Raw genomic sequence first — 25,087 nt, forward strand, 5'->3', positions numbered from 1 at the left:
TACTAAAGAAAACAGAGCTGAGCTTTTTACGTGGCTTGCCTCAAACATGAACGCGAATATAGATACAATAGTAATGGGGGACCTCAATATGCCGCTACCAAAACATCGGGAGGCAAAAAGTGAATTGGATGGTACAATGCAAGCCTTAAATATGAGCCAACTGAAAACACTAGCAACAAGAGGAACTCAGTGCCTGGACTTGATTTACTATAACACTTCAGATATAACGTTGAAGGAGAACATTATGAAATTAGCGTCAGATCAGCGACCACTCACATTTGAAGCCACATTAAGAAGACATCCGACAATCTGGTTGGCATTCGAAAAGTATAACAAAGGCAATGTTCTCAACAAAATATATTAAAAATGATGTAATTCTAAAAACACCTTACCGAATACAACTGGCAAAACCTATACCTTTTGAGCACCGATGCTGCCTTAACAACACTCTCGCAATCACTTTTACATATAGCGCAAGAAGGAGTTTCCAAAGAACTAAAAGTGTCAGAGAGGGCAAACCCTTGGTTCAGCTCAAAATTAAAAATAATTTTCAAAATTAAACTAAAACTGTACAGGAAATGGAAAAGAACGGGGCATTCAGAGGATCACACCCGGTACAAGCACGAAAGAGCACGTTTCACGAAGGCTAAGAAACAGGCACACCTTGAAATGATTATAACAAAATTAAAAAAGGGCAAAATAATTGCCAACAAAAAAAGCTACATGCATAAAATGACTGAGGAAACCTTTAAGGATTGGGCTGAAGTTAAATTCGGAACACCCCTCAAGGAAAATGAAGTTAACAGTGAAGATAACATTAACAAAATGCGAGATGTAATCAAGAAAATTAAAGACATCAACACTAATGAAATTGTGACTAACAACGAAGAATTGAAGGAAATCAGTATCAGCAGAGACAGCTTAAAAAGAGCAATCAACAGTATCCTAGACATCATCATCCAACATTGCTTCAAACACAGACCTGAATACCTGCACTCAGTACTTCCTCAGAGATCGACGATAACCAACCTCATGGGAACACTACTAAGGATCCAGCAAGCGCTAAATAACAAGCAGCAACTGAATGTTGTTTTTCTAGATGTGGCAGCCGCATTCGACAACATATCCATCCCAGCTGTAGTAGTTATTCTGAGGGACTACTTCCTCATTACGGGAAATGTCCTCCATTTTTTAACGAATACTCTTCTGCGCAGACAAATCACAATAACAAACGGGAATGTGTGCGCTACGTACCAAGTCGATAAAGGAGTCCTACAAGGCAGCGTATTGTCCTCCACACTCTTTGCCATAGCTCTAGAACCCTTCTTAGCTCAAACCAGGAAGCAATCCATCACATATGCGGACAATATGAAATTTTTTATTTACCTCAGAAGACCAAAAATCTGCCAGCTACTGCAACCAAGTGGCCAACGCCAAAATAAAAGAACCAAAATACCTCTACTCTATCGGGCTACACCTAAATGAAGACAAGACTGCGCAAATGACCTTCACAAATAAAATAAATCCAAACAAAATAAGAATATACATGAACGACATCCTTGTCCAAAAGGTTCAGTCACACGTTGATCTTGGACTCTCAAAGAACCTCCTGCCTGGTTGCTCTGGACAACCAGGCAGGAGCTCACCGGTATTAGTAACCCCAATTAAATGTTTCAGTATATCAATAGATGTGTTATCCTTATTCCTCTATATGCGTCACAAATCTGGTCTTCAGCTCCCGAAAGCACTATCAAGGCTTTTCTAGGAATAGAATACTGGCTCTTGAGATGGCTGAATAGAATTTCAGCTAAGCCTTTTACCATCTCAAGAGCTATACTATACTCCAATCTAGAAGACAAACGATCACTACAAAGAATATAATGGAACTTGCTCATATCTTAACGGGATGGCTGGATTCACCGAAAGCCAGAGAGTGGACAGTAACACCCGAAGAGAAACAAAGGCGAGTTGCAGGTAAGGAACAGCAACTCAAGCCCGCATTTACACAGTCTGGGAAGATTCTTTCCAGCAAACTCTAAAGCAGTTTAATACCCTAAAAATTAACCCTGAAAAACTCTGCACGAGCAAAACATACAGAAAAGAAGTTCTCGAAAAGTGCTACCTGCAGATACAGATGTAAGAAAAAATAAAGAGCACTAAGAACCTCCATACAGTGGCTGACAGGAATCCCGACCTCATCTGGAAACACTCTCCTGGATATATCTTACCTACCCCACTCTACTCCCACAGAAGAAACAGTAAAAATGAACTTTTTACGCTTTTACTCTGTATTAAATTGTATTCTGTTCTGCTGCGAATATCCGTGCTAATGTAAATATGGTGATGTTATGCTTTAAACGCAGCAGTATAAATTTTTTCTCGTTTATTTATTCAGTCTTAAGCAGATTACAATTATTAATGTATCGTATAATTCTGATAATAAGTGCTACGTGTATTAGTAACGAGTGTTACAGATAATGCAAAATTGTATATAATATTATTCTCTGTTGCATATCTACATCCCCTAGTCAATGGCTGTAACCGGGTGTCTCCTAGGAGAAATAAAGATAATAATAATAATAACGAGCTGAGATAGACAGAAAAGAAGAGAAACCTCGGGTGACAGGCTGTGACCGAACCGTTGACACTGAACCTAAGGAACTTTTCGGTTTGATGAAGCTCTCTTAAAATGTGTGTTAACTCCTACACGTCGTTATTGATGTTTGTGGCAATTAAATGGTTGATGGCAGTGCAGTATTGCCCATCACAGTTCGGGGGGCCAGAGTTCAATTAATGATTCACATTTTGTAAATGAAATTGATAAAAACCTATTGCTCTTCAGTACATAAAATTAAAATATTGAACCGAATTTGTGCTTCTTTCATTTCCCACAAACTTGAATAACGAGTACATACAATCTCGTTTCTTCTGAGGAAACTCAAATAAACATCAACTGGGTATCAAACTAATCCGGACGTTAAAAAAAAAAAAAAAAAAACTGTCACATTATGGTCGCCCGAGAACGATTTCATCTACCCCATCAGGATTTTGTCCACAAATTTCGTCTGTTCTGCGATCGGGGTCTGTTTTTTCTGCACGAAAATCCCGAGTTTCCGGAGGGGACTTTTGTTATCGATTAACCGGCAGCGGATTAACCGAGTCAGTCTAAGTCGGCTGAAAGAAGAAACACGTGGAATACGACACGGGTGTTGTTTGCATTTTTTTTTTTTTTCAGCCTTAAATTTCTCAGAAATCTTAATTTTAACATTCGCCTCCAAGTTTTCTTTTTTCTTTTAATTTCCGTTTGCGCGCATCCATCACGTTCACACGGAAAGATCGTTCTTTCATCCGAACGAAGGAAGTGTAAACTTGGACGGGGGTCTGTTGGAGTACGTCGAACAAAAGAGGGAGTGCCGCTCTCGCCGAACATTTTCTCGGTCAATAAATTGATTTAATAATAAAAGAAGACGCTTCCAGGTTTAGGTAATGCCATCCGTAAGAAGGCAAATCGAGGGGAAAGGCGAACTCGGTTGTTTACCGTTCTGGAAAAGTAATGCACAAATATTGCTTCGCTGCGTATTAAATTTTACGTCAAAATTTCTCACGCTCCGCCATGTTTTTATAAATATGAATTTACGTTTCTCGCAATTTTACCAGTTTTTCTTTAATTTTTCTGGATTATTCAAATGTACTAGTAGTAGTACATTCAAACGTAATGCATGACATCAAGTGCACGAGCTTATACAGCATTAGCCAAAAAAAAAAAAAAAAAAAAAAACATTTCACCCATCCACTTGCTCCAAATTTTTGTCAAGTTCTGCCTTGAATCTGTTTAAGCTATCAACTTCTACAACGACAGATGGAAGTTTGTTCCAGCAATCAACCACCCGCTGGCTAAAGGCAAATTTCCGAACAACTGTGTTTCCTCAATTTGAATTTATGCCCTCTCAGGCCATTATTCTGAGCAAGAGGAAGAATCCCATCAGCACTGAGCATGCTCAAACCATTCAAGGCTTTATACAACTCTATCAGATCACCCCGTAGGTGCCTAGTCTCCAGACACTGTAATTTGCAGAACTTAAGCCTCTCTTGGTAAGAGGATCCCTTCATTCCCCTCACCAATCTTGTTGCCCTTCTGTGTACACGCTCAAGCAAATCTACATCCTTCCTAAAATGAAGCCACCAGACCTGTACACAGTACTCTACGTGTGGCCTGGCCATTGCCTTATACAATAAGGGATAGTAACCTTCTTTAGCCCTAGTAACAAAAATTCCTGTATATCATTGACAAAACTGCATGACCTACTCTGCCAGCCTGTCTGCACTGCTCAGAAAACTTTTTCTGAGCAGTGCAGAAAAAATTATGCAAATATTTCACCATATTTGCATAATTTTATGCAAATATGGTGAAAGTCCCACTTGTGTGTGTTTAAGCAGAAGGTATGCTTCAATTGTCATGGTATTATGTCCTTTGCGAGTAATTAATAACTGAAATATTCTATATTCCAGATAAAATGTACTTATAAATCAGATATTATGTATTTCATATCACCCCCTGGCCAGTGGCTGTAACCGGGTGTTCTCCCAAGAGAAATAAACTGATGATAATAATAATAAAATATACTTTCGTCAATATCATTGATAAATATACAAAACAACAGTGGACCCAACATCGAATCCTGTGGACTCCGCTAATAACATTAGTCTACAAAGAGCAGCGTCCATTGATGACCACTCTCTGTCTTCTTCGATTATCATCCGTATAAATTTAGTTCCACAACACGAGCACCCACCGAAACTAAGATCTTTCGCAGAGGCTAATTTATTTACCGTTCTTCCCACCATTTTACACTGTTTCGTATTAGCTTTTTCAGATTGTATCGCACTGAAATAAGATTTTAGTAAACTTGAAAGACCTTCACCCTCTTTAATGCAACTTATTACTGCAATAACAAAATATTCCCCCCCCCCGTATAATTTTGTCACCGATTGCTTACCCGTCCATTTAAGCCCCTTCCCATAATTCCATCTTCCCGGAATCAAATTTCTGCGTACATCCCCAGTTATCTGCATTGAACATCGATTCACACGCGCGTTACTTCAACTTGTACAACCGTAGCGCCATCTACAGCATAACTTTAAAAACATTGAAAACAATTTTTTTTTTTTTTTAAATGGCTGCCATCGGATCACCTTTTAGAAAATAACGAATTAATGAAGACGTCAAATGAGGTCTTCGATCTTGATTACATTTCGACAATTTCTGCATTTTTAAGCGTTGACGTTTAGTATTTCAAAGAAACATTTTGTAAAAATGACCACTTTTGAACTTCTCCATTTTTCACGCATCGTTTGCTCCGTGGCCATGTTTGTTTTCAGAAAGAATCGTGGAAAAAGAAAAGAAAAAGCCGCCCCACTGGGGTGCATTCTCTGTGACAAGAAAGGGAGAGGCTCACACAGTAAAGCTGAGTTTTATTTGAAACAGAGTACAGACACACGGGCAGTATTCACAGGTCAACTAGCGCATCGCGCCCACGTAGTTTTTACGAGCACAGCACGCGCACACACGTGTATACATACGTCGAATAACTTAAGAAGAAATAAATAAGAGTCCACCAGATGTTTGCGCCACCTGTCGGTTATCGTGAGTACGTCATTTCCGGAAACACCTAAACAAAAAAAAAAAAAAATTATTGTAAAAACATCATAAAATTACTCTTCAATTGATTTAAAAAAATAACAACTTAAAACAGTAGAAACCTCAAGTTAATGAAAACAAATACGTAAAAAAATTACATTTGACGTGTTTGTCTTTTGTGGTCGGGTGACCCAAGTAGTAAATTTAGTGGTTCGTCCTAAGTTCTTCTCAGACCCAAATTTGGTCTCGAAAAATTCACCTAAAAGTACAAGTAATGGGGCTTGAGTGACCTTTATTATCCCTTCACCTTTCGTCCGTAATCTTCAAACAACTTATCAACCTGGTTCTTTCAGTCTTCGTGTTACCAAGAAGGCGATGCACTACTAAGTAAAAGGACTGCCGGGAATTTCGCTCGGAATCTGTCATTCTGTCTTCCAGTTCTTGCGAACCCAACGTCTGCGTAAATTAGAGACTATGTCCCCTTTGACTTCTGCATCAAATAATTTACAGAGCACAGATTGTATACGCTTGAAGATATCACCTTGAAGATCGAATAATTTATTAAATTGTATAGCCGTCCTGGCTTCATATGGAGTGGTGGAAACCTGAGAGTTCCTTGGCACCAAGGGACTGCTCATTTCACTGTGCGCGCGCCAAGCTGCAACTCAGTTCTGGCAGACCATTCTTTCTTCTGTGCTGATCTGCTTCGCTATTCCAGAGATGAAGGAAGCAGTTTAATTTATTGAAACCATCTAAAATGCCCGCCCATGAAATTTCTTTGGGCCAAAAGACCATAGTGCTATCGCAAATATCTGCAGATGGCATCCAGTATATTCCACTGTTTTAAACAAAATTTTACAAGATCTTTTCTTCGGATTTCGTTTGTCCAAAGTCCCCCACAAATTTATCCTATCCTCTCTAAGTACAGAAATGTAGCATTTTACTCGAACGGGCTTCTGAGATGTTTTATTTTATTAACAACAAGATACACAACAGGTTACCATTAACAGTGTACCTGAACTATAATAAGAGATCCAACAGGAAGATAAACATTGATATAGATTCAAACATTAAAATCATATGTACAAAAGAGGTACAAAATTAAGGTTAAGTTACCGGTAAAACAAATAATAATTAATTAGTTAGAGAACAGAAAAATAATTTAAAAAAAAATAATAATAAACGACAATAATTAGATGAGAGCTAGTTACTTTGCAGTTTAATAGAAGAGGTAAGAGTTCATCAGTGGTTGGGAGTTGTCAAAAGTCAATGACAGAGTCATTTGTAGATTCTGTTCAGTGGACTAAACTTCATAAAGTCTGTGGTGGCAGAGTCAAGACGAAACGGTGTAAGGTTCCTGACTTGTCTACACGGAGCACCGAAGTTTATTTTACTAAGGATATCAGATGCTTCGTAAATTCCAGTGATTACTTTGGCTAGAAGGGCGATGTCAGCAGTAACTCTTCTAGTGCACAGAGGCCTCAGATGAAAGTAATCACACAGCGATTCATAGTACACCGAGTGATAGAATAGAGTATTACGAAACGTAAGGTAACGGATCAATTTTGTTTCAATTTTGTTAAAGTTTCCGTGTGAGAATTCCAGATGGGTGAGCTGAATTCCAGGATTGGGAGAATTATACTTTTATAAAGGAATTTTTTTTGCAGGTGTTCCGTTTGATAAATCCCAGTGTTTTGAATGCTGTGCTGGTGATTTTAAGGACATGGGCATCAAATTTCGCACTGCTGGAGAAGAGAATCCGCAAGTCGTTAACTTGGTCACACCTTTCGATGATCACAGAGTTAATATAATTTAAGAAATGAAGCGAACCTGAAGTTTCCGCTTTTTAGAAAAGCCATAGGTCAGAAAAATATAAAATACAGAGACGCAAAAACCTGGAATAATCTTCTTGGAAATATCAAAAATGCCATTTCACTAAACAAGTTCAAGAAGCTCCTGAGTGAACATCACCAGGGATGTCTGATCTAAATCACCTTCCACTCAACTCCTGAACTTTCCACAATGCATACCACTTTGGAAATTGTGTAAACAAGTTGAAGGAATAGCTGTCAAAAAGCTTGTAACACTCTTACCAATTATTTCATATTTTTTTCTTTCATACTTGTTATTGTAAAAGTACTCGCAATGTAATTATAAGTACTGTTGTTAACCACGCGACATGTGTGGTTGGTTTACGAAGTCTCTGTAATGGAATGTAGAAACATGTCCGATTTATTTATGATGTATCTGTTAAATAACATCTGTGTAATTTAAGGTCTGGTTTTATTGTTATCTTTTTCAAAGAGAACACCCCCCTAAAAAGCCTCTGGCTTATGTGTTCTCCCTTTTTGCTGTTTTCTCCCAACAACTGTAACACAAAATAGGGATAAATAAATTATCAAATTATCAACAGTGTACTCCGTATTTATTGGTTGTGGAGATCTGCAGGATGAGAAAGAGATCACTTTGCACATCGAGGGGTTAGCAGACAAGCCATTCCGAGATAGCCATAAAGCGAATTTATCCCATGAGAGCGCATCGAAGCTGTTGAGGATCGATAATTTCCTTTACTGCTGAGTAGATCTTAAGATCATCTGCATAGAGAGCAACTTGAGCTTTGACTGCTGTGTAATTACAATTATCCTAGTTGTCGTTCAATTCTGAAGATTCCTCTCTGGAAAGTGATTGGGAATTGGCAGGTCTTCATCGTGGGATACTTAGCACAGCTTTTGGATCCTCGGACGTTTTAAACCTTGATATATCAAACATAATACTAAAGTAGCATTCGTTCCTACTAGTTTCTGGATTCTGCCCATACTCGAGGTATAGCACAAAGGCGCGCACTTACGAGTGCCACGTTCCTCTCGTGTTGGCTGCAACTACCCTAGCAGGTATGAGGTGAGCGCGATTTGTTCGATGGCTCGTATGCGTTTCAAAAATAGGCTTCGTACGCGGCGCAAAATTTAGTGCAATCAACGCTCTCTGCGCTCTGCGTTGCTTCGGACCTATAAAGAGCAGAACGAGTGTGCAGATAACTTACACCGTCGCTTGGCAGCCAGATCAAAATAATAGGGGTTCTTATATACGACAGCGTTGGCAGGCAGAAACATAAAACCTTCAATTGCCGCTGAAACATGCAGAAAGCAGTACGGGATTCGGCATACGAAACGCGTGTAAGAAACAGATTTGCAGATTCCAGCCGCGCTATTACCCTTGCTTCTGGAAGTTTTCAACCAGCATATTCCATTTCCAGCAAGGCAATCAACCCACCCATCACCAGGGCGGGTTAATTGCCGGCTTGTGACGGCTGCTTACTACAGCTAAGTTCATTAAGGGGTTGCCGAGCTGGGAAAGTTGCTTAAGAACGAAAGTTACCTCCTGAAAGTCTGGTGGAACTGCTTCTGCTTTGCCGATCATCTTTAACTGCTAACTCATATGTTAAAGATTACACGAAACTGTATTTTTAAGAGACAGTCGCCATAATCGACTGTCCCAGTTACAAATACTACTACGGGCTCTCTATGTCGTAGCGAACGTATCAGTTCCTTCTTCCAGCGTGTTGTGCAACGGCACTACCACTTGCTATAATTGGAAGATTCAGATGCGGAGAGTTCTGGCACCCTTTCCACATTCTCGAATAAGAATTCTGGAATAAGTCCTGCCATTTACCAGTCCCTCAAATGTTTCTAAACTCTCCTTAAAGATCTGCTAAATGTTGCAAATAGTTATTTCATGTAATTTCATGTTCAGCTCAACTTGTAGTCCTTTTTTGCTGTAATTACTACTTCATTCATTTTTACATTTTGACTATTATCTTTGCTTTGATCTGTTAATTATTATTTAGTTATTATTATTATTATATATTTTTTTTATTTATTTATTTTTTTTTTATAAATCAAAATCACTTGTATAAACAACTAAATGTAAGATTCCTCTGGCTTTCTGTGTAAGGAATCACTAGGGTATAAAATTTATGTTAATAAAGAATCTTATTATTATTATTACAAATTTTGTATAATATCCGATTGTGGCGCGTTAAATTTTCTGTTTAATGGATTTAATTATTAATCCGATTTGTGTGATTTCTCAATTTGGTACAACTTCATTTTCCTTAAGTTATTAACGCGCTATATTTCCTTACGCTTTTAATATGCTTCATTCGAGTAGGTAATGCTGTCAAGGCCTTCTAACTTTTTAACGGATCGGATTGAAAGCGTATTAAACAAGCGGATCTTCCTCAGAATTACTTCAAATGGACTTTTTAAGCGCGTTAACAATTATATGCGTCTGTTGTCTTCACCGTGTTAGTCCGTCCGCATGTAACAATCTCACCGCACGTATTTTCGTGAAATTTTATACTTACATTTATTTTGTGTTTTATATCGAACGCACTTGAGTGTAACGCGCTGATTTTTCTTTTGAGATTGATCTTTTTTTTTTTATGCCACTCTCAAAACCAATGGTCATCTCGTTGTGTACTTTTCGTTGTACATGCCTTCATTCCGATGCCCGTTTATCAGTTTATTCCGGATGAACCTCAAAAGAAATGCAGCACTTCCCACAGAGCGTTTTTAGGATAAAGAGAACAAATGAAGAGACAGCCTACCTGGAGTCTATATCATACAGGGAAGTTGTGTGTACCGTAGGGAGAATCCGAACTGGGAGGCGTTGGCATTCATAGTGGCGTCGTGGTTGCTCCTCACTCGCAGCATGAAAGGCTTGCTTCGAGCTGAAAAAGAAACACAGCATTAAAGACAACACCGCTTACCCTCTTCTTTCAGTCAAAAATTCATTGCCCACATTTCATTCTCTCTCTCTCTCTCTCTCTCTCTCTCTTTCTTTAGCATCGTCCTGTGACGATGCTAATGAAAGAGAGCAATGCGGATAATGCCGCAAATATTGCATCGTTCGAGGAGGAAGAGGAAGAAGAGGACAAGGTACTTACAGATGAGGATGTCCCTCTCCAACAGCTTGGTACCGCAGAAACGGTCTTCGCCGACGCCCATTCCGTCCTCGGAGCCTTGGTCGATTCCGATGAAGTCATCGTCATTGCAGAAAGCCCCGCTGGCGGAGCCGTCGAACGGCGCCCCGAAGGAGATGGATCCCCTCACTTCGGTCTCCCACTTGATGGAGCAGAAGTTCTCCTCCACCCTGATGCACGACGTGTAGCGGAGGTTGCTCAAGTAGCGAACTCGATTATCCACGCGGGCGCCGTAGTTGAAGCTGCGAAGAACTTCGCTGGGACTGCGGTAGTACTGAAGACACCCCGCTGGAGCTGCAAGAAACCACAAAACTTGGCATCAAATGTACGTTGGTTAAATCCTTAGGTTCAATGTGATGACCTCTAAGAACGCCCATTGGCGACAGCAAAGTTTAATTAGTTTTTTTTATTTATTTATTCAATTTCATTGTGTTGAAAGGCAGTCAACCCCCACAATGACATACGAAACCGCGGCAGAGATTTCAACTGCGCATTGGGACCACCTTCGACGGCGGGAGGTTTCTCAACTCAATGTTTACTCGCACCACACGCAAGAGACTATGGGTTCTTTGTTAGAACTGTTGTGACTCAGCGTTTGTTCGAAGATGGTGGTTCTGCGGGTCTTACTGGAGCCTAACTTATCACGGTTTATTTGAAATCGGTTCAGCACTTCTATTGTATTAAGCGGGAACGTGCAGTTTAAGCATTTCAACGACATTACGTTGGACCGGAGTGGTTTGATTTGCACGCAGTCTGACTTCGTCGGTGCGAGATGATGTCTCCACGAAGTTCGAGGCAATCACGCAGCCTTCGTTAAAAATGTGTTCATCGCAACGAAAACATTGGTGCAAACGGATTTCTAATGTTTCCAGCAACTCCAACTCTCCTTTGACCGCACATACGTCAACCGCCACGAACGTTCCGAACTGTTCGTGGCGATTCCTCTGAGAGGTTCCCGTCCTATGCTGTTAATTGCGTATTTTAAGCACCTGCAGTGCCAGACCAATATATATATATATATATATATATTTTTTTTTTCATGATTTGTAAATTTAGCGCCCCTTAAAGAATGGTGCCCCGGGCAAGGGCCCTGCTAACCCGTGCCTTAATCTGGCACCTGTCTAACATACAACCAGAATCTGTAATCCAAAGTTAATCTGACGACCCTAAGCCGATATTATTATTAAATGCATTTATTAATTATTGTAGCAAATGTTTGCTCCTTTTCGCCCCTTTAACACAGCCGACCCGTAGAGGGGTGCGCAGAAAGGCGAGAATAGCTGTCTACGATGTTTACGAGAGGTGATTATTGACGGTATCTTAAAAAAGTGGGTGTTCAACAGCGATTTTACGTTGCATTTTCATTTGTTACAGAATATTACTTTTAATTATAGTATTACTTCTCGTTTCATCTTCTTCCTTTCCCAACAGGGATAAAGAAGAGCAATCCCGTTTTTTATCCCAAATGGAATAAAGAGCGGGAGCACCTCATCAGGGGTGCACCCATTCTATATTTGAAGTAAGCTGTGCGCTTCACAGAGGCTCTTCACTCTGTACTGCTTGAGTTCGGAGTATTTCACAGGGTGGTTACAGGCCAATCAATTGAAAATGTTGAATGAGTTGTTTGGGAAGAAATTATTCAAACAGGGGAGGTTGAACAGCGTACAATGTAACGATAGGTACGGGTTGCCATCACTGAGTCCAGCACGTGAAGTAGAGATAAATCCTGGAAGACAAGAACTGCCGAAACCGTTAACCAAGGACCTCATCAGCCGATTTTTGGGAGAACATTGCGAAGAGAATTTCGTAACGTGGATACCTATAGGGGGTCCTCCGTGCAAGACCCACGTTAATAGCTGCGCATAAAATGGGGACGAATATTATTTGTATTATTATTAAAATCAGTTTATTTCCCAAGAAACCTTGGGTCACCCCGGGACGGCTGTGCCAGAAGGGTGTGAATATTTACAGACTAAAGTACGAGGAACACATGCACAATATACAAGAGTACATGCGTGCTCGACCCGAGACATTTACAGGATAAAATGTACAAAATATACACAATATATAATTGCATGAAGTCTTTGTCAAATACAAACAAGTAAATAAAAAAGAAAAAACAGTCCGTCATGTCCAGGAGCAGGTGAATATCATAGATTCATTATCTGGTGGCAGTTCTTGAGGATTTCCTTCCTGTAGGGTTGTCTTCACAGAACCTATCAGGGTGGATCCTAATTTTATTGAAGATCCGAAGACAATTGGCTGGAAACATGTTCCTCAGGGAATCAATGCTTGACAGCGTAAGACGCAGAAGGAGACGGGAATCGGGATGCTCCCCTCTTGCCCTCCTCCGGCCAGAGATTAACGTGGATAATGTTGGAGCATCAATTCGCCCCGTTATAAGCCTTGCAAGCGTGAGGACATTTTTTGTCACGATGATATGTCTCCAAGGAGTGGTGCCCATATTTGCCTGTAGGATCGATCTGGAGATAGTTAGGGGGTGGCCTACCACCCTGTTCATCCATCTAAGCAACCAGTACTCTAAACTGAGATATTTGTTAAGGTATGAGGCAGGGGCAGATGACCAAATTTCTGATGCCTAGAGAGGGATCGACGTAATACATCTCAGGATGTGCCGAACAAGCAGCGCTGGCTGATGCACACCAACGAGTTCTTGACGCGCTGCCAAAAGAGCCGCGTACGTCTTCTGCCCAGTCTTCAGTCTTCAGTCTCCCTCCCCTACTCTATCTGTACACAAGCGATTGCCCTACACGTCCAAATTTAATCATGTCCAAATTATTGTTTGCCAATAGTTTCGGCCTTTCAAATCCTAGCGCTCTTAACCCCCCCCCCCCCACGCGAAAGATCAAATCTTTTTTTTTTTTTTTTTTTTTTTAGGTCCTAGCCACTGAAGTCCCAGGAAATTAGGTGGCAGGACCTGCCAGAGTAATTAATTATAATGCTGATATACCTGGCCTGCCTCCACGGGGCTGAGTGTGGACAACGTTGGGCCTCAGCAGGGGTCCAGCGGCTAAATGGCCAGAAGAACAACGGTACATAACATAACACACTCACATGATACACACACTTTTAAATCTCTGGCCTTTCCAGTGAACTGGCACACCTACAATGAAAGGAACGCGGAGATGGGGGAAACCCCTGGTGTCGCTTGACACTAAATACACTCTACACTCTACGTCTTCTGCCTGATCCTGGCAAAGTGAGGCTGAAAGGTGAGCCAAACATCCCAGGTGAGACCAAGGGCTGTATGAGAGGTCACTTTTTGCAATATGGATAAGAGGCAGCAAAACTGGGCCGTCGATGATTGGAAGCCATCATGTGGTCTGATGAAACGAAATTTTGCCTCTGTTGTAATGACACAGGTTCAAAACAAATGGAAACTCCCACCAACAGTATGGAAGTAGATGAGCGTTTAGATAATGGGGAGCCCATTTTGGAACTCCATGCAAATGACACCATGGATTCTGTTCGTCCCTATTTCCCGAAAAAAGATAAAATAAAGCAAGACAGATCGAAATGCTCCACTTCTAAAAAACAGTCAGAACAATCGACCACAACTAAACTCAAATAATGTCTAATATCATACAGTGGAACTGCAGAGGACTAAGAAGCAATTCTGATGACATAAAAGATTTACTGATTCAATACCATCCGATAGGAGTATGTCTACAAGAAACTTTCTTATCATTTGAAGCTTCACCAAAATTTACAAACTATACAATATATAGAAAAGACAGGATTTCGGAGTCTCCTGCTCGCGGAGAAGTAGCTGTGCTTATAAAATCAAACATACCGTCCAGGCAAATTCAGTTACAAACTAGTCTAGAAGCTGTGGCAGCACGTATTTCAATCGGTATATCAATTACCCTAACTTCTATATATATTTCCCCTTCTCAACCATTTTCAAATACAGAACTTGATAATTTGGTTATGCAACTACCATCTCCAATCTGCCTTTTTGGTGACTTTAATGGCCACCATCCATTATGGGGGTCGCCTGCGATTGACACAAGAGGCAAATTAATCGAAACATTCATGAATAATAACAACCTAACTATACTAAATTCTGGGTCTCTCACTTATATTAACCTATCTACAGGTTCTACTTCTGCAATAGACTTGTCTATCTGCTCACCAGCAATTCTCCCAAGTATGTCATGGTCAGTACTAAACTATCCTTTAAACAGCGATCACTTTCCAATCCTTTGCTCATTACAAACATGGGTAACTGCAAATCTCGAGGTCCGATCCACCTGGAAGTTCAAGAAGGCAAACTGGGAGAGCTACTGTACCCAGGTCCAGTTAGACAGAAGTTATGTTCAGCAACAGCCAATTGAAGACGTAACTAACTACATTACCAATCAGATACTAAATGCAGTAAAAAATTCAATCCCGAAGTCACAACCTCACAAGTACTCCCACCATAACAACTGGTGGAATACAGATTGTTCTAATGCCAAGCGTGAGAAAAACCGTGCTTGGAACAAATTCCGTAAGTTTCCCACAACCAATAATCTAATAGAATACAAAAGACTTAAAGCCAAAGCAAGGCAGATTAGGAGAAAAGCCAAACGTGACTCGTGGATCTCATTTGCCTCAACTATCACCAAAGACACTGACCCACGATTCATTTGGAGAAGAATTAAAGCACTAAATGGAAAATTCACTCGACCACCCTCTCCAATACTCTGTTGGAATGGGAAAGATCTATCGGCACCTAAGGAAATCGCCAATGCGCTAGCAGAATCATTCTCTACAATATCTGCTTCTGCTTCCTACTCGATCTCCTTTCAGCGCATCAAGGCAGATGCAGAACGCCGCAAAATTAACTTCTCCACACGGCTCTCACTTCCATACAATCAACCATTTAATATAACAGAACTCAAAGAATCCTTAAATAAATCTTCAAACAGTGCTGCCGGCCCAGACGACATACATTACATCATGCTAAAACAATTGCTTGAAGAGGACTTACGTACCCTATTGATCTTCTATAATCGAATCTTCTCAGAAAATGCTTATCCGCTTTCCTGGCGTCATTCTCTCATACTTGCCATACCAAAACCAGGCAAAGACCCTTCTTTGGTTAACAATTATAGGCCAATATCTCTCACAAGCTGCATGGGGAAAATTTTTGAAAGAATGGTACATACGAGGCTAACCTGGATCTTAGAAGCAGAGAACCTTTTAACAGATCATCAGAGTGGCTTTCGTAAGAACAGATCCACTCTTGATGTCCTTATCAAAGCTGAATCGAATATTCGCAACGCCTTTGTCATGAAGCAACATCTAGTCATGGTCAATTTAGATATTGAAAAGGCATTTGATACTACCTGGCGACATGGTATTATTATGGACCTTTATCACCTAGGACAAGAAATTCTGAATTATCTCCCTCAGATAATTCAGAATTTCTTGCGCCACCGCTCTTTTCAGGTCCGTTATCAGAACGTATTGTCTACACCCCAGATTCAGGAAGAAGGAGTACCACAGGGATCTATACTCAGCGCAACGTTATTTGCAATTCGAATCAACAGCATAACTAGAGACATCCCCAAAACTGTGGAGGCTTATATGTACGCGGATGACCTCGCCATCTCCTGCCAATCGCAAAGCATGAACACCATTGAGCGTCAACTCCAACTTGCCATTAACAGAATTGAATCCTGGATGTCACGCAACCGATATCGACTAGCTGAACAAAAGTCTACCACCACTCACTTTTGTAAGAAACGTGCTGTTCACCACCATCCTGAATTACGTCTAAACAATTGTCCAATACCAGTAGTAAACAGCATCAGATTTCTCGGTCTGATACTAGATTGTAAGGTTAACTTCCAAGCACATATCACATATCTACGAACTACTTGTCTAAAACAGTTGAACATGCTTCGATCAGTCTCATCCATGTCGTGGGGAGCTGATCGGTACTCCTTACTTCACCTCTACAAATATCTGATCCGTTCACGCTTAGATTATGGTTCTCCCGTATATGACTCAGCTAGGAAAAGCACATTAGATCGGCTAAATGTCATCCAGCACAGTGCCCTGAGGACTGCTCTGGGCGCATTCAGGACTTCTCCCATGCAAAGTCTTTATATCGAAGCCCACGAGCCTCCACTACGAGCCTTCGTAGAAAAACATTATTGCTTTTCTATGCTTCTAAGATCCAGTGTCTTCCATTGCACCCCAGTTGGGAGTATCTTTATAACACTCGGTGGGATTCCTTTTATGAGAATAAGCCACATGAAAATCGACCTGCTTCACTCAGGATCAAAGATCTTATTCAGAGTTGGAACATTGATTTAGCTGATATTTTTCAGAACACAACTGTACCTATTCCTCCTTGGACGTATGTTTGTGCCTCACATGACACACATTTTCTCCAGTGGGGGAAGAATGTCATACCTCCCAATAACATAAGACAGTTGCACTCAGCTCATGCTACCCTTAACTCCGAAGCCTGTAAAATATATACCGATGGGTCGAAAACTGATAGTAAGGTAGGTGCTGCAGCTGTTTTTCCTACATGTACAATTTCAGCCACACTACCTTTATCATGCAGTGTCTTCACTACTGAACTTTATGATATCAAGTTAGCACTTAGTAAGATTATTGAACTTTGCATCTCATCCGCAATAATTTACACGGATTCCCTCAGTGCTATCAATGCCATAACGAAGACTTTCTCCTCTTCTCATCCTACATTGAAAGAAATTCATTCCCAACTATTTTCCTGTAGTGTGTCCAATCAGTCAATCTGCTTTTGCTGGATCCCTGGCCATTCTGGCATTCCGGGAAATGAAAGTGCAGACTTTGCCTCTAAACATCCTCAACCCATTCTCTCACAACATCCTCAGGTTCCATACACTGATTACAACTGGTCACAGATATGGAAAAGGAATACTAACAGCAAACTTTACCAAATAAAACAAGAACCAAAGCTGTGGCTCTCTTGCTTCAGACCAAACAGACGTGAGGAAGTGGTGTTGGCAAGGCTAACAATTGGACATACGAATCATACCCATCTCCACTTGCTATTGGGAGAAATTCCACCTCAGTGTTCATCCTGTAACAATCGGCTTACGGTCCGCCATTTTTCTGCTTGATTGTCCCTTGCATTCAACCATCTGGTCAAACACTTTTCAATCAGTTTCCAGGCTTAACGTATCACCTGATTTATCTCATATCCGAGGAAACAATGCAAATATTGAAGAACTTTTAATATACTTAAAATGTATTGGCTTATACAAAAGTATATAATTTAACAACTATAAAGATAGGGTCATGCAATTAAACGATGAATAGACACAATTTGGCCTCAGATGCCCTTGTGTCTTTAAACCCAATATCAACAGCATCTGTTGTAATGATGCCCGGCACCGTTCACAAGAGCAGCAATGGGGAACTTTATCCAGACTGTGCGCGAGGTGTCGTACAATCTGATGATGTTTTAGTCACTCTTCCGGGCTGTTTTAATTATTATTTAGTGAGTTTCCTATTTAAATACCAACCAAGATGAATCAGCCCCCTATACAAATTGCAGACTCAGATGCCTCAGATTGACCTAACAATACCGAAATAAACTACTTAAGGGATCTAGACGTACGCAGCTCTTTTAGCGCGAATCCCTTCATTAGTTCTTGCCAACAAGAACTAATGAAGGGATTCGCGCTAAACTGGGCATTGGAATTGGGCAAGCTCCAACATTGTTGGACTGGAGATAAATAAAATAAATAATTAATGAACCGCAAACCAAGATTCATAATATCTTTTCAAGAAACCACAAAACGAGTACGGTTTATGGAAACACAAAGTATTTCGGGCATGGTCCGCAAAATTTACTAAATTATATCATTTTAAATTGGAAAATTTTCGATTTTAAATTTTGTTCATCTAATCTGCCATTCAGTTTAGAAGTATTCACCCTCCTGAACCCATAAAGTCTAAAAATTCTAAAATAGAAGTTGTCTGGCTCTGCTTTATAATCCAATAACTTTACATTTCTACAACAGCTAAAGCAGTAGTTCGGATGTGTGCAGGAACTCCTGTTTTTTACACATTTCGCAGGGCCAAGTGTTTTGATTTTATTTTATCTCTTTTTCTCATTATTTTGCCCACTTGCCTTTGCCACCTGTTTTTTTTTTTTTTTTTTTTTGTAATCCTGCGGGTGTGGTGGGCGAAATGAAGCGATAAAAATTTTGAAAGGTTGAAGCGAAACGAAGTTTGGCTCTTACCCATGTTCAGACTTCCGCATTCTATCATGCTGATCTTCACCTTCCACCTCCTCGACATCTTGTCTCCGTTGCTCACCACACTCAGGACGACGGGGTTACCGGACCCTCTTCCCATGTCGACGTACACTGAAAAGCAAGGAAGCGTCCATTAAAGAATTTCTGCTGAAAGTGAACCGTTTATAATTATTATGGTAGATTCACAGTACAACTCAACATCGTGTTGCAAGTTTAAACAAGTTACTTCTGGATTAATGCAAAATTATTCAAATGTAGCAGATTCGTGATACATTCCTTTCGATTAAAATAAAATTAAAATACTAAAATGGTCGATAACACGATATTGGGTGCCCAAAATAAATAACAGTTTCGCAAATTGTGGGTTCCGCAATCATCCAAGCCAACTGTGGCAGAAGCCATAGCTGGTGGGGACCAACTGGAGCGTGTAACTTTGTTCTCAAGGTGATGCAAATAAAAGAAATAATTATCCTCTTGGACTACTGGATTAATGAAGTTTGACTTCAATAAATTTAAGTATTCGTAAAATTGATAAGTTCGTAAATTTAAAGACTCCGTTAAAAATAATCGCGGTGTTCGGAGTACAATCGCAGTGTCAGCTGCATATACTTACGGTGTTGGCCTTTGTTCTCCCCGCACAGAATCGGTAACCTCTCTCCGACTGTGGTGCGTACCATGAAGGAGTCTGTGGTGCACAGCCCCAACTCGTCCGGTTCCGAGAGACTGAACTCGTCAAAATCCAACCTCAGCTGGCACACGTTGTCCGGTTTCTCGATGGTCACCTGACACGTGTCCGTGCCGTTCTCGAAGTAGGGGTAATTCTGGTTCACGAAGATCGTCTCGTTCTGGCTGGTGGTGTTCGTGCACGTGAATTTGACTGTGGGAGGAAGAAAAGAAGTCGAAGTTATTCGAAAGGACTCGGCGAAGAAAGTCAAATTTAGCATCAGCACATTTAAACAACATTTAAACATAATATATTTTATTTTATTTTGATGTTTTGTCATCAAAAATAGCCACAGACAATTATGAAGACCCTAACCGGTGGCCATCTACAAACAAAAGAAAACTCTTTTTGGCAAATATTCATCTGAAATGATTCCTAAATGACGTCACACTGGCAAGTACAACTAGCAAAACCTTCATAACGTTGACACTCCATAAGAAAACAACATTTTTGCAATGACGCTTCGAAGATGATCTTTCTTAGAGCGACTAAAGAATCATACCAAGAAAAAGATCAGTTTATTTAGTTTTGGAAACCGAAAAATGCATGCATGCATCGTTTATTACGTTTTTTTTTTTTAATATTATTTGACATCAAATCGGCTTATGAATCAATGTTTGAACTCTTAAAAGTTAATCTTAATCCTAATGCTACTCTGTGCTAAACGAAAAATGTAAGTAATTCATTCCACTTATACAGTTTAGTGTCACAAATTACTACAATTAAAGTTTCGGAGACTTTTACACAATAAATTACTTTTTACACTTAAGTCATTATTCTGTAAGAAAGGGCATTAGTTCATCGGTCCTTTTATAATGACTTTGCAACGGTCTTTGATTCTGCAATTCGCGGACACATTTACAAGTTTATATATGATGGGACAGTGAAGCAAATCTGATAACAGGCGAAGTTTCAAGACCCTAGCCGGATCCTACTAATAGATCAATAAAAGGCTGGGTTCAGCTACTCAATCCATACGAAGATTAATGTGGCTATTAGGACCTTTCTAAATGGTCGTTTCGTTAGTAATCGGTGATTTGGTGTTTTGCAGCTTCCCTGTAGTCACACGAACAGATTGAATACTAAGAAGTTACCATGAAAACAAAATTTCACAGTATCACCCGCCAACTCACCAGAGGCTGCCTGCAGGGCTCTGTTCTGTAGCCAGCTGTTTGGAATATGATTCTGGATGAATGACTCCAGAAGGACTTCCCCCATACCACACAGCCCTCATATGCAGATGGCCTGGTTATCCTAGTTGAGGGCCCAACTAGTGTAGATATTGAGACCAGAGCCAACACAGTCTTGAATGCCCTGTCGGTTTGGACTGAAGAGAATAAGTTGGAAATCTCTATAGATAAAAGCAGAACCCTGCTTCTCAAAGGCCATCTTGACAACAACAGTTAGTTATAAAGTTAGAATCAACGCTCATTCAAGAATCGACGCTCATTCAAATATTTAGGTGTTACCCTGATGATCGCAGAACTTTTTTGCCACATCTAAAGTCCATGAAAGAGAAGGCAAAAAATTATATCAATATGTCTGCTCGCTTCACCCGCAAAAACTGGGGTTTTAAGGGATCTGCGCTCCACCTTCTTTATTCAGCTGTTTTTGTACCGTTCGTAACATACGGTGCTGACGGTTCCTTCGTTTGTCCATCATCAGCACTAGGAACGTTATTCTGAAGATACAACGGTTGATGCTATTAAAAATGACTCGGGCTTGTAGAACGACAGCAGCACTACAAGTATTAACAGGTTGTATCCCCTCCCCCTTGTCCTCCGAGCGATCTTCACAGGGCTTTCCCATGCCACCAGAAAGAACAAAGAAACTGAATTCCTGGGGATAAAAACTATTGTCGATGCAGAACCGAAACAAGAACTTCGGTATACTTGGCAGGAACTTGTTTCCTTCTGGAAAATCTGTTGGGATAATAATAATAATAATAATTTATTTATCCCTATTTTATTTTACACTTTTTTTGGGAGATAACAGCAAAAAGGGAGGGAGAACACATAAGCCAATGGCTTTATAGGGGGTGTTCCCTTAAAAAAATTATGAATATACAAATATACAATTGAAAAATGTACAGTTCTGAAATTGTACAGGTAATGTTCAACAGGAAAGACATAAATAAATTGGAGTTTTTTTTTGTACATTTCTTTACAGAAGATTTCAAAAAGCATCACTACTTATAACATCATTGTGAACATTTTTACAATTAAATGAGGAGAGAAAAGAAAAATGATGAGATACATGCACAGAAATTTGCAAACTATTTGCCAACTGCTTCCTTTACCCTTTGTACATTATTTCCATGTTGGTGTTTTTAAAATCCAGGAGTTGAGTGGAAGGTAATTTGAATCAGACATCCCTGGTGATGTGTTCGATTAGTAGTTTCTTGAATTGATTTAGTGAAGTGACATTTTTGATTTTTGCAGGAAGTTTGTTCCAGGTTTTAGCACCTCTGTATTTTATGCTTTTCTGACCTATGGCTTTTCTGAAAAGCGGAATCTTCAGGTCGGCTTCATTTCTTAGATTGTATGTTATTTCTTCTTCTTCTATAAAGAAGAAATAACATCTTCTTCTTCTTATACTTTCCCCCTCTCTTCAGAAAAAGGATCTGAAGAGAGGGGGGAAAGTCTGCTGTCTTCATAGCATTGTAAACAAATTAGGATGATTTCACCAAAGGCAGTATTACCAAACTATTTCTGCCTAGTGTCTCCTACCTCAGTAAACAAAGAGTTGGCTGGTTCTTCCCTAATTTACGTACTACCTTTCTTCTGACAGGCCATGGGTCATTCAAAAAGCGACTTCGGGACTTTGGGCTTGTGAACGATGCCCATTGTGTTTGTGGAGAACTGAATGACTGGCACCACGTAATGCACTCGTGTAACATTTACCTGGACCTACGTAATCAACTATTACTGGATACAAATTTAACCACACTTAGTTCGTAGAGCAACCAGTTAAAATCAAAAGAAGCGTTTTTAGCTTTTAGCAGATATGCCTCAGCAGTCTTCAAAAGGCGTTGGAATCATCTCTCCACGTCTGATCCTACAACATAGATCCCACGTCTGATCCCACACCAGACGTTCTTGAAACTATGATCTCTCCTCGTACCTGCTCTTCCCTCATCATCGGCCACTATCAGAACTGAATGAACACCTAACTAGACATCTTCCTCGTTGCCTCGTTGGAATGACGGCACTGAACTGACAGCAATCGAACTCAGACACTTCCATTTGCACCTACCCAACTTTGCAGTCCTCCCTTGTTCTGCAAGCTGTCTTCCTTTCCCTGGCCTTCGATGGACTCCCAGACCAGGAGTGATTCCTACTTCTCCCTTCCCACCTCTTCTTTCCGCTGGAGGATGCCTTCTTTCCTCATTTTCCTCCTTTTACCTACTTGGACTCCACCACTTGTACTATTTCCCCACTCTCTTCCTTTTTTTTTTTTTTTGATTTTGTCTGATCTCCGTCCAGAAAGCTCAGACGACCTGGGCGGAAATCAGCCAGAGTATGAAGGTAGCCTGGCTCACCTCCCAATGGTGGTGGCGGGCAACGTAGTGTTCCACTAGGGAGCCCTGCGATCAAGTAGCTAGAGACACAACAACAGAATATAAGAATTCTGCATAAAGCAGACACTATACTTTTTTCTGGCTTATGCAGTATTTCTGCATTCCATCACAGAGTACATACAGTGCAGATGTGGGAAACTACAGGTGGCGTCCAACCCTAAGTACTACGCCACTATGCCACTATTGAATACTAATACGATATAATATGTTCACTATGAGCCAGTTTGCAAGTGGGTAAGTTCAACTCCATATCCCATCTACTGTATTCCGTTGATCTGCTTCTTCCAGCTTGAACTCAATTGCATTATTTCCCACACGCTAATGGCAGATGTGATTCACTTTTCTCAAATCCCAGGATGACCATATCCTTGGCAATGCAGCGTATATAACTGGATAGCACTATTTTGGAGAGAAATGTATGATTCCGATTGAGTAAAAAAAAAAGAGAGAGAAACAAATAACAAAAAATTCGATCACATGACTATTTAGCCAATGTTCAAAGAAGCTTAAAGATCTACTTACACAAACAACACTGACTGAAGCCTCTCGCACAAGGACCGATATTCGTTCCTCCTCTTCTTCGACATTCGTTCTGGTCACTGAGGCACGTTCCCTCGTCTCCCTGTACCCCTTTACAAGGGGTGTTCTGGTACCGCAAGATGGTGATGAGGTCCCCTGAAAGAGATCAAGTTGCATCAATCAGCAAGAAGCATCTGTCACGAGGCCACACATTGTTTTCGTTAACGCGCGCCTGTGTTTTGTGCTGAATTTCGAAATTGTTCGCAAGTGGCGCGAGAAGTCTGTTACGAGGATGAAGTCTCCATCGCAGGGTTTTTAAACGTTTCCCATGCAACCATTACAAAGCCGCACCGACGAGTAGCGGTCAGTTACTCGGTTTTAAAGCTGAAAGTTGTTGTTGTTGGGTTTCAGGCGTATCAGTGACTTGGCCACATTGTACTGTATATAACATGTCTGTAATTTGCGTGTGTGCACTGTTATGAAAATCCCCAGTTTCCGGGATAAAAAAACCACGTTCCCTCGATTCCATCAACTGTGCTAACCACGAGGGCCAGAAAGCTGAAGATGCTCGCAATTAATCCTTGAAATGAAAAGAATTAAGCGGGTGGACTGTGTTGAAAATTCTCACCGAAAACATTTTTCTCTTTGTTTTTTATTATAAGATAGGGTTTGAAACAGTCTGTAAAACACTTTCCAATTTCGTGATCCTAATGTAACTTAATTTGTATTTAATTTTAAATTTCGATCACGCTTGAATTTAGCGGAAGCGACTTCGGGATGAATTCGTGAGAAAAATCCCTCTGAAATCAAACGGGAAATTAGTATTTTCGATAAAAATGCTCTAACAACGACTTTTAACAAAGGACCATTTCTTATTTCAATTTTTCACGCTGCATTAACAAATGCAAGTGAATCCAGTTTTGAACTTTAAAGCGACTTAAATTTGAAATTGTCTGAATGCGAAGCCAACTTTTAAAAGTTGGCTTCGCATTCAGATTCATTGAGGAGGAAACATTCTTACCGAGGTTCGTTGGTCGATTCTGGCCATAGATGCTGACCACGAGGAGAGCTGCCAAGAAGAAGAGCACCAGCACGCCGAACTGCCTCATGCCTTCGTGTCTGTCTGTTTGTCCTTGAAGAGGAACCTGCAATACAAGTTAACGAAACCTAAGAAAACGTGTAAAATATGTAATATAAATTTGTTAATTTTTAAGGGGTGTGGGGGTTGAGGAAGACGTGAGCAACTTTATCGAACAAAACTATTTTATAATGTAACTAACCTTTTAATCAAAAGACGATTTAATTTATTTGTGCTGGCTTCATCAGAATAACAAATAATAAACATCCGTTTTGTTTCTTTCTTAAAAACCTT

General features: G+C 40.3%; 1 protein-coding gene across 1 annotated transcript; it reads right to left on the minus strand.

The window, feature by feature from the left end:
• Window positions 1-5,564: 5,564 nt before the first annotated feature.
• On the minus strand, window positions 5,565-24,833 carry LOC150083788 (uncharacterized). The gene is made up of 7 exons (XM_090374880.1): window positions 24,737-24,833; window positions 23,719-23,871; window positions 19,506-19,769; window positions 18,878-19,003; window positions 10,584-10,913; window positions 10,245-10,367; window positions 5,565-5,669 (listed from the first exon to the last, which is right to left on the minus strand). The coding sequence occupies exons 1-6, from the start codon at window positions 24,822-24,824 to the stop codon at window positions 10,252-10,254; spliced, it is 1,077 nt and encodes a 358-aa protein (XP_090231006.1). The 5' UTR covers window positions 24,825-24,833; the 3' UTR covers window positions 5,565-5,669; window positions 10,245-10,251.
• Between the last annotated feature and the right edge of the window lie 254 nt (window positions 24,834-25,087).

The sequence above is a fragment of the Mastigoproctus giganteus genome, chromosome 6, assembly GCF_048544385.1.
Source record: "Mastigoproctus giganteus isolate SK-2022 chromosome 6, ASM4854438v1, whole genome shotgun sequence".
In the NCBI taxonomy this organism is placed as follows: domain Eukaryota; kingdom Metazoa; phylum Arthropoda; class Arachnida; order Uropygi; family Thelyphonidae; genus Mastigoproctus; species Mastigoproctus giganteus.

Excerpts from the sequence above, each read along its gene's own strand:
- LOC150083788 (XM_090374880.1), bottom strand. The coding sequence starts at position 24,824 with ATGAGGCAGTTCGGCGTGCTGGTGCTCTTCTTCTTGGCAGCTCTCCTC. Across the intron at positions 19,004-19,505 it reads GGAGAACAAAGGCCAACACC|TGTACGTCGACATGGGAAGA; the intron begins GTAAGTATATGC and ends CTTGCTTTTCAG. Across the intron at positions 10,914-18,877 it reads ATGCGGAAGTCTGAACATGG|CTCCAGCGGGGTGTCTTCAG; the intron begins GTAAGAGCCAAA and ends GGTTTCTTGCAG.